General features: G+C 39.1%; 1 protein-coding gene across 2 annotated transcripts; it reads right to left on the bottom strand.

Annotated features, from left to right (window-relative positions):
• Positions 1–1516: 1516 nt before the first annotated feature.
• On the bottom strand, positions 1517–4926 carry LOC103994952 (serine/threonine/tyrosine-protein kinase HT1-like). 2 transcript variants are annotated; one of them, XM_018830171.2, is made up of 3 exons: positions 3745–4926; positions 2373–2828; positions 1517–2063 (listed from the first exon to the last, which is right to left on the bottom strand). In XM_018830171.2, the coding sequence occupies exons 1-3, from the start codon at positions 4066–4068 to the stop codon at positions 1827–1829; spliced, it is 1017 nt and encodes a 338-aa protein (XP_018685716.2). In that variant the 5' UTR covers positions 4069–4926; the 3' UTR covers positions 1517–1826. The 2 variants fall into 2 exon arrangements, with proteins under 2 accessions (XP_018685716.2, XP_018685715.2); XM_018830170.2 differs by having other exon boundaries at positions 1526–2063; positions 3703–4926.
• Between the last annotated feature and the right edge of the window lie 4796 nt (positions 4927–9722).

The raw sequence follows: 9722 nt of genomic DNA, 5'->3' as shown, positions 1-9722 counted from the left end.
AAACTCTGGGTTCTGGCCATAATATTCTTTTTTCACATAAATATGATTATCTAATCTTCTCTTAAATTAATTGTCCACATTCTTTACTTTTCAGGACATTGATAACTATCATTATGTTATAAGTAATATAACATAAGTAATAGGTGTTGGAAGTTTGATGCCATTAACAAAATATTTTATCCTTACTTTGTCGATAACATTAAAAGTATTTATCTTTTACTTGGATCTGATGATCGATGACAGGTGGGCTTAAAAGTTTGCACCCTTCAAGGGCTTAAAAGTTGGCACATCTGTCTCCTTCCCAAACTATTATGTTAATCATTATCCCTCCTATTTAATTCCTAACTCCCTATTTAATTTTACCACACTGTAACATGTTTTCATTCTAATCGGATGTTAGCACCCTCTAATCGTTTCAGTAAAGAGCTAAACAGTATCGGACATGGAAGGAAAGCGGCCAAAAACGAGAGAATCTATGAGCCATCTCAAGCACTTGAGAAGGAAAAGGAGGGGAAAGGCTTAGAGACAATAGCTTTAACGGTTTCGAAGGATTAGTTCTGCACAACCAGGCTGTAGACGCATGGTCTCCTCCATTCAACAAGCAAATTGTTATCATACTTGATAAAATCTTTAGAGGCATCTCTGTCTGATTTTTCATAAATAGAGGAGGAGAAGAATCATCTGTAGCCATGGTTGTACATCATCTATAACCATGGTTTGCTGCTTTGTCTTCGAGTAAGGGTTAATAGAAGAAGACCGGGGAGGACCGGAGTACTTTTTGCTAGAGTTGGGACCGAATAGTGAGCAATAAATTATTAAAAATATTTATATGTATGAAATAAATAAATAAATAAAAAGAGAGTAGTTCTACATCACTAAGAATTAATAGAGTTATATCACATATAATGAGTCTGACTCATAACATAAAAGCTTAAAATTGATGGCAAATATGACATATATTTACTCTAATCAGTTTTACTCATATTTATTTGATTTTTAACATAGTATCAAAACCACCTGAACAAATCTGATCTGTACAAGTAAAAAAGAAAAAGATTAATAGATGTATATGAGGAACTATGTTATAGAGTTAGAAAAAATATAGTAAAGTTTTATAGAGAAAGATGTAGAAAATATTTATAAGCTTAAGATGAAAGAAGAAAGATGACTGAAAGGATAGTCTCAAATTGCCAAGAATTTAAATAATCAAATTACATTAATTAATTTTAATCGACAAATTATATTGGATCGAATTCATATCATGATGATCAGTTTTATTCAGACTCATGTTTTGTTAGAAATATTTTTATTAGATTTCTAATAAATGACCTCAGTTTAAACTTCCAGAGTTTTTTTTTATCCATCGTGCCGTGACGACACTTGTCTCACTTCACCATAACGTGAACTCACAAGTTGACGTCCAACACTGAAAGCAAAACGGTTTTTTTTTTCTTGTGTGGGAAAGCATAAGGTTGTTAATTAATGTAAAGATCTTAAAAAGATAAAAAAAAAAAAAAACAGACTTTAGCACCCAACTGCAGGACAATTCTATATAAAATATTTCTCATATATCCTGACATAAACAGTACCATGTTTATATCAACCAACAAATGCTTTAATATTTTAATGAATCCCATGCCATCTTCAGTGGGAAAACCACTCACAAAAACCCCTCCTTGCATCATGTTTCAACAAGCTATACATCATTTGCAATTGACACCGATGAAGACGCTCCTTTATACATAGTTTCTCGAGCCGAGAGGGAAAGAGGAGGATGACAGAAGCAACAGAAAAGAATATATATATATATATATATATTTATTTATTTATTTATTTATATGATACGGTTTACACCCAACAAAGCAATTTAGTAGATTCTTCTGCTGCACAGGCTTGAAGGATAAGAAAAATGTTGGATCCACCTCAAGAGACTCTTGGTAGCTTTCAAGCATAGCAACAATTTCATAAAATTGCAGCCTTTTATCTGGGTTGGTAGCCCAACACCTACTCATGAGATGGCTGAACGCCAAAGGGCATGAAGCCGGCAAGGCCGGTCTAGCATTCTGCAGCAACCAAGTACTTGTAAGGTGTAACAGAGCCAAGTAATCAAATTTGGGGATAGGAGTTCAAGTTTCCAGCATCCCTTCTAACAAATCGTGCATGAAAAAAATTGCTGCTTTTTTTTTTATCTTGGTTGTCATCTTTTGATGGTAGAATGAAGTTATGGATCTCACTAATTGGCCTGTGTGTCAAATCATGTGGTGTGATGAACAATCAGTAGAAGAACTACTTTGGCATTTTCGATTCTTCCAATTAGAAAGAGAATTGAAGTCAGCAAGCCAAAAAAACAAGCAGTGTCGTCGATCATGTACCTTGTGCGCGACTGCATAAGCAGCTTGTTCAGGAGTCATGTCGTGGAACGGGATCAGTGCTGTTAGTAGTTCCCAGAGAACAATGCCAAAGCTGTACACATCAACTTTTCTCGTATGAATCTTTTCCTTGATCATTTCAGGAGCCATCCATCGATGTGTGCTCGTGAAACCCTTTCCACTGCCGCACTGAGATTCCAAGCATGAGATTCCGAAATCTGCAACCTTCACTGATAGATCTTCTCCAACAAGGATGTTTTCCGACTTAAGATCACGATGAATGATTCCCTGGGAGTGAAGGTAACTCATGCCACGAGCAATATCGAGAGCTAGTTTGAGGACCAGACTGTGAGGAAGCGAGTGAGGCTCATGATTGTGTAGGTATTTTCTAAGAGAGCCACCTGCCATGTACTCGGTGATGATGCAGAAGACGGGAGGTTTCTTGCATGCTGCGACTAACTGCACATCAAAATCCGGATGATGGATTTGAGTTAGCACATGCACAAGTCTCATCATGAACAACTTGGACAACAAAAGAATGAAGCTTTCGGTAAAAAATTCAGCAGAAAAGTTTTAATCTTCTTAACTTAGTTTGAAAGAAACACTAGAAAGTTGTGTATTGCTGCCAGTAAAATTACATTTCTTCCATTCGAATCAAGTTACTCTCACTCATCCTTCTACACTTTCTCGGAATGCTTTTATCCTCTATGTTGCAGCTATGATTGAATTAAATCGAATAAAGCGTCTTCTTCGGAGGCATAACAAAGTTCAGACTCTGTATTTAAGGCCTAACTTATGGAACAAGAGGCTAGCAACTAATTCCCAAAGCATTGAAATCTCTGTTATAGCGCACACACTCCTCAAGATTGACTAATTCTTTTGAGAAACTCATACAAAAATGCTAGAAATCAGTACATTATATCATGCACAAGATCATGAATGCTGTAAAAGAGGTTGATTCAAGAAATAAATCGTGGTATACCACAATGCAAAGACGTATAAGCATGTTGGTAAAACCTTGTTAAAAGAAGGAAGTCGGCTAGTGACATGTGGACGCTTGCATGGTTGAAGAACAATTTATGGTGGTTTTAGAAAGGGATTTTAGATGCTTGCATCAACAAAGAAGTAAACTTTTCATCGACACCATGGCATTCATTGCAATACCGAACAAGGGACTACTACTATATGAGTAATTGATTTGTGGAAATCTTGAGAAACACAACAGGACTTGGTAGAGGCCGTAGAGAATCATGAAATCTAACAATGAAGCAGCTCAAATATAAACCAATCATGGCTAAGTTACTGAGAAGCGACCAGGAAATCAAGTAGATACCGTGATGATATTAGGATGATGGAGGCGAAAGAGTAGAGCAACCTCTGAGGTGAACTGCTGCTCCAGAGCAGCGGCCAGGGCGGGATCCTCCTCCGGCTGGCTCATGAGCTTAATGGCGACTTCTCTCCCCTTGTATTGCCCGTGATAGATCCGGCTATGTCGCCCCGTGGCGAACTTACTCCCGATGAGCAATTGGGACATGTCGGCGCTCCATCGCTCCTCACTGCCCACCTTAATCTCGCCGCCGGAGGACACCAAGTACTTGGACCACGACACAGCCCCCCTGTACTCGCTGAGAGAGAGCTTCCTCTGCCTTCTGATCGTCGCCCCAGTCGATTTCTCCTTAAAGCAATCAAAGATCTTCATCTGGTTCAACAGTGTCGCCGATCATTTATTCCCACCACTAATGAGTAACTCCAGGCACAATTCCCGTCCTCGATCAGCTAATTTAGCTCAAAGATCTCAACTTTACTGTGTGAAAAGGTTGAATCAAGTTTAGAAATCAAGCAAATCAAGAATACTGCTCGAATCCACAATTAATGCTCTCCATTCGCCTGCATTTCGTAGATTCTGTTCCCTTGTTCTGGGAGCTTCGAGGAGCTATGTGCAATTGCACCACAAAAACATTCAGATCAAGAAGGCGCCTCTGCACCAGCACATATTCTCGTTTCTACGTGTGCATCCAAAGGAACCCTTTTCTCTCCTTCAAAGATGCTTGTACTTCTTTTTTGCCTGTTCCTTTGAACTCGAACGGAAGACGGAAACGATTGGATCAAGATGTCACCTTTACAGAAGAAGACCAATCAAGCATGTTCACTCTAGTACGTGGTGGATCCAAGGAACCACCTTTTCTCCTATAAAGCTGCTTACACTTCCGCTTCTCTTCTTCTTAGCTCAAACGGAACCAGGAAAATAATCAAATCAAAATGGCACCTTGACACCGAAACCGAGAACACAACCCTGGAAAAAAAAAGATATCCACACTAGAACGTGCGGATCCACAGGGAAATCTTTTATCTCCTACAAAGCTGCTTACACTTCCTCTTTCCTTCTTCCTCCGAGCTCAAATGGGAGCGAGAGAAGAAGGTTGGAAGCTTGACGACGAGCTCCCTTCTTTATGATCCTGAGGAGGTGGGAATGGAGGAGAGGGGAAGAGAGGGAGATAGAGGAGGAGGAGCAGCTCAAGGAGAAGAGGTGTGTTTGGGCTTGATGGTGAAGAAGAGAGTGGGAGTAACGGGGTAGGATGTCCGGCTCGGCAGATGAAATCAATGTTCTTTTGCTCCAGGAACGGGACCAAACTCCCCACCTTCCCTCCAGGAACCTGCCCCTAATAGTTTCCTTATATTTCGCAATTGCCATTCCTTTGTTGGTATTACATGATGGTGGAAATCATATTAGCTACCTTTTAATACATTATATGATTTTGGTAAATTTCGAGCTTATGCTGGAATTAAGGATAACAAAAAATTTTATTTCTTTGCTATATATTATTATTAGGCCAAAGACGTAGGTGGCAATTACGTTATTCTTACAAATTGCGAGAGGGTTTCTCTTACATCGGGGAGATGCTTCGGTTTTGTGGCCCCCACGTGAGACAGGAGTTGTACGATGAGGCGCGACTTCTATGACTCGGTCGATGCAACAACTGCGGAGGAGCGATGTTTCCATTGGTTCCTTGTACCATCTCAGATGTCGCGTCCAACATCTGCTCCAATGGGAGGCAACTCATTTCCTGTTGGGTGACTCGGCCTAAGGATGAAAGATTCACCGTTTAAGGACGACATGTAGGACTAGCCTTATCATTCCCTCCATATACGGCCTCATTACCATCCTCACCCTCTCGCTCTCATCTCAACCGTTACCCGCTTAAATAAGACCAAATAAGGAGTGCATGTGCAGGACAAGGGTGGGAGGGTTGGTAGGCCCCACTTAGCCCTTAATCCTTAACCTTAATATGAGGCCATTAAATATATCAAATACGTGGGGATGTTCCTTTTGATGCACACCATTATATCGCTCGAGGGGAGTGAATAAGATCGTCTTAGGATTGCATGTGATACGTACAGACAGAGTACATGGACTTGTCACCATATCATCCAAAGACCATGTTATGGGCACGTGGACGTGTCGCCAAACTCCACAAATCTTAATTCTTCTCGCCTGCCAACTACTACTACTGGTGGCATTTTTCCCAATACCAAAATAATAATTCATAAATCAAAAATTAAATATAAATTAAAACATAATCAAAATATAATTTATATGATTCGATACTTTTATTTGTGTCCATGAAAAATATGAATTTTTTTTACTTTATAAATTTTATCTCATATAAATTTTAAAACAATATTTATTTATTTTTATCCTTTTCATATTTATTATAGAGAAACTCTTAGAGAGATATAAGTGTGTTTATTTATAAACGTAACCAAACTCTAATTCTTAAAATTTTTTATTTCTACGTAAAAGATCTTTGTATAGTCGGATTCTTTATCCTTTGGTTTTTTTTCTTCACATAAAAAATCTTCCTATACTTATTATGTTGACAACTGGACGATGGATAAAGTTTGTGTGTGTGTAAAATAGTAAATTTAGGTTGCAGAAAGTGAACAAAAAATATATAAAGAAGGTGCGATGGCTCAGCTGAGATGTGGGTTTGATGAGAGTAAATGTTCGAAGTCCCACCAATCACATAAGTCCAAAGGTTGCCACAAGCCCAGGTCATATGCTCTGTTTTGAGGTCAAACGTCAGTCATGCACTGAAATCTAGATCATCGTACCGTCTCTCTATCAAAATTGAGGGTATTTTTATTTTTTTCTTCATAATCTTACTATTATATCTATTAAATTTTTTTTACTATATAAATATCCTAACTATTCCTGCGTAGAAAAGCAAGATGAGCAAAACTCTTTTGTAAACCCTATTATATACTTGAGTTCCCTTCTCCTAAAGCTTAGAAAGAGTTTTAAGAGAGTTGTGTGAGGGTTGCAAAAGAGGGTTGTAAAAGATTTTCTCCTAAACTTATGAAAAGGAGAAGAGGGATGTAAATGGTTAGTTGGTCTTTGGTCTTTGAAGGAAGATTGATAATGGATGCTAATGGCCTCGACAAAAAAGGAATCGGGAGTGGATGTACATCACGACGACCGAACCACTATAAAATCTGGTTTGGAGTCATCTATTTACTACACGTAGTAAGCAATCTCATCCTTGCTTGTCCCTTCTTAGGTGTGGGCATTACTATATCAAGGACGTATGCGATTTTCTTTGCCATGAGAACAATTCTAAAGTTGCGAAGCCAATCGATATAATTCAAACCAATGAGGCAATTGACATCAAGTATGTCATGTGAGGGATTTGAAAGTGACATTTTCTGAAAATAAAGATATAGTAGAAATAAATAATATGCAGATTTTGCATCGTTACAAGATGAGTCTAATTCGATGATATACCCTCGAGGGACTCGACCAAGCATACATTGTCCTCAGGTCACCGGTGACATCTATATGTCATAGGCAAGATAGCAAATTATGATATAAGTAAGTCTCAAGGGACTCAACCAACTCAACCTACATCGAGAATCGATCCCTACCTATAACGATGAAAGGTCACATGGGTTAATCTAATTGCCTCACGTTTACCGACTTAATATTATCGAGAGAGGGAATTTTAATTTGATGTTCTAATATGACATGACACACACATACATATTTAATATATATCTACATCACATACAAATATATATACACGTATCTAGTAGGTGTACAAGCAATCACACATCACATGAGTAATCACACTAGATGATCATGGACCATAGCCTAATATGATCAAGCTCGATCCAATAGGACTAATCACTAATATCAAGATCTATATGTACAACGGTGCATCTACATGCCCTATGATCATCAATCTCATCCTCATCTATTATGTTGGCATCTCGACGCATCTCCCTACATCACGATCGTCCGTCTCGTGGGTTTCGCTATCGCTTCCATGCTCTCGCTACGTCTACTTGTGTGATTACAACTAAATCATAGGCACGTATGCCCAATAATAAACAAGAAAAATAGAGACTCGTAGGCCTCAATAATAATAATAATTACATCACATGTGCACACATCATACGATACATGTTCATCCGTCCACATTATACATCAGATGTACATATCATCATTACATAGATAATAAAAATAGTTAATTAAATATTTTAATTAACTAAATTTTTTCTAAAATTAGGGACATGTAGGAAATTTTCTAAATTATAAGGGATATTTTCATAATTTGGAAAAAAAGACAGAATTCAAAATTTTTGAAATTCCGAGAGGTAAAACTATCTTTTGCCAAAAAAAACCCTATCCCCTTCCCTATAGTTGCATTGTGGTTGTTGCAACCCTGCCAGCATCGGCCACTACACGGGGAGGAGGCGTCGCCCCCCGTAGGCGGGCGCCATTGCAAGTGAGAGCCCCTATGGGCAGGTCGCCCGCGAGCAAGCGCCACAACCCGCAAGTGGCTCACACTTTAGCGATGCCCCTTTTTCGGGCAAGTGCTGCTCGCACTTGTGGGCAAGTCGCTCGTAGGCGCCGCACCCAAGCACTGCCCATCTTTGCGGGCAGGTGGCCCGTAGGCGTCACCTGCCATTGCAGCCACCACTGCAAGTGGCCTGCCTACTATAGGCGACCTGCTTAAAGTAAGCCGCTAGCAACAAGCCATCGACACGTAGACGGGCAACGCTGCAAGTAGTGTTTGGCCACTTCTGCGAGGCCAACAACAGTTGCTACCCTTTCTCATCTTTTATGTCAATGATTTTGACATCAAAAGTCTTCTTGAAACATAATGCATGTAGTTCAAAATCAATCTTTCGCACGAACAACTTAGCTCTAATACCATTGTAGGAAAATCTATGGGTGACATCACATACGCAGTAGAAGAATAAAAAATAAAAAACCCAAATTTTCCAAAAAGGTGTTTATCGTTCTACGAAGATTAGTGCTCAAAATCCGTAAAATTAAAAATCATGCGTGAGATAGTTGTATTATCGAGGATATCCTTGAATCCCTGTAGATCTATAGAAGAGGACGAAGGAGATCAAATATCCTCATCTCCAATGGTGATCCACATAATAGGGCTACGACAATGCTCATTGAATCGCTGTCCAAATCTCCACACCTGCTACCTAAGGAGGAGAAGGAGAGAAGAGAATAGGAGGTGGCAACTAAGAAACCTCTAGCTTATGGGTGTTTAGTTCCCTCCTATTTATATAGGCCCCCTACCAACTTAGCCCTAATGGACCCTACCCTATTGGGTATTGGATCTCCATCCAACTACCCAAGTCTCTTAGATTAGTGGATCTCTATCCAATAATCTCTTATTAGCTCTTATTAGATCTCTTCCATAGGATCCAATAATTCATGAGCTTATTGGTTATCCAATAAGATAGGGGCTCTAGCAGATATCTCATATCTGAACCTCTACTTGTCGTAATGCCTACCATATATATATGACCCTTTAGGCTCAATATCAAGTTGGCTGTGAGCCATATCTATCAAAACTCCTTCTGGTTTAGTGAATTATTACCTCCATAATAATTCACTTGATTCATCGTTTGCGGACATACTAGGCCACTATATCGTAACCCCAGATGATACAAGGGAATCTAATCCTTTGGACTTATCTGTTTTCAATTATCATGTACCTATAGTCTCTCATCCATCTTATACCTCAGAGATCATATATCGGGCATGGTACTATTAGGCCCATACAGTTTCTACTCGAATCTCGTTCTAATTGGATTCGTCCAAAGAACTCTTTCTCTCTCAATCTGAATGACCCTAGCTAGAGATTTGTTTGAGCAAGAACACATGGGATATTCTTCTCATGATACCGAGAGTGGATGATCCTCTATCAATACTCAATAGTCCTCATAAGGTTTGCTGCCACTCCCAATAATCGGTTGTGCTAGATCTGAAACTTCCAAGCCTATAAGTCTAGTATCAAAGAGTGGAGTACTCATACAGGACATCCT

The sequence above is a fragment of the Musa acuminata genome, chromosome BXJ2-8 (genome assembly GCF_036884655.1).
Source record: "Musa acuminata AAA Group cultivar baxijiao chromosome BXJ2-8, Cavendish_Baxijiao_AAA, whole genome shotgun sequence".
Lineage (NCBI taxonomy): Eukaryota > Viridiplantae > Streptophyta > Magnoliopsida > Zingiberales > Musaceae > Musa > Musa acuminata.
The sequence above is the reverse complement of the archived record's forward strand: the minus strand, read 5'-3'. Positions and strand labels throughout refer to the sequence as shown.

Excerpts from the sequence above, each read along its gene's own strand:
- LOC103994952 (XM_018830170.2), bottom strand. The coding sequence starts at position 4,068 with ATGAAGATCTTTGATTGCTTTAAGGAGAAATCGACTGGGGCGACGATC. Across the intron at positions 2,829-3,702 it reads ATCATCCTAATATCATCACG|TTAGTCGCAGCATGCAAGAA; the intron begins GTATCTACTTGA and ends TTTGATGTGCAG. Across the intron at positions 2,064-2,372 it reads CTTATGCAGTCGCGCACAAG|AATGCTAGACCGGCCTTGCC; the intron begins GTACATGATCGA and ends TGGTTGCTGCAG.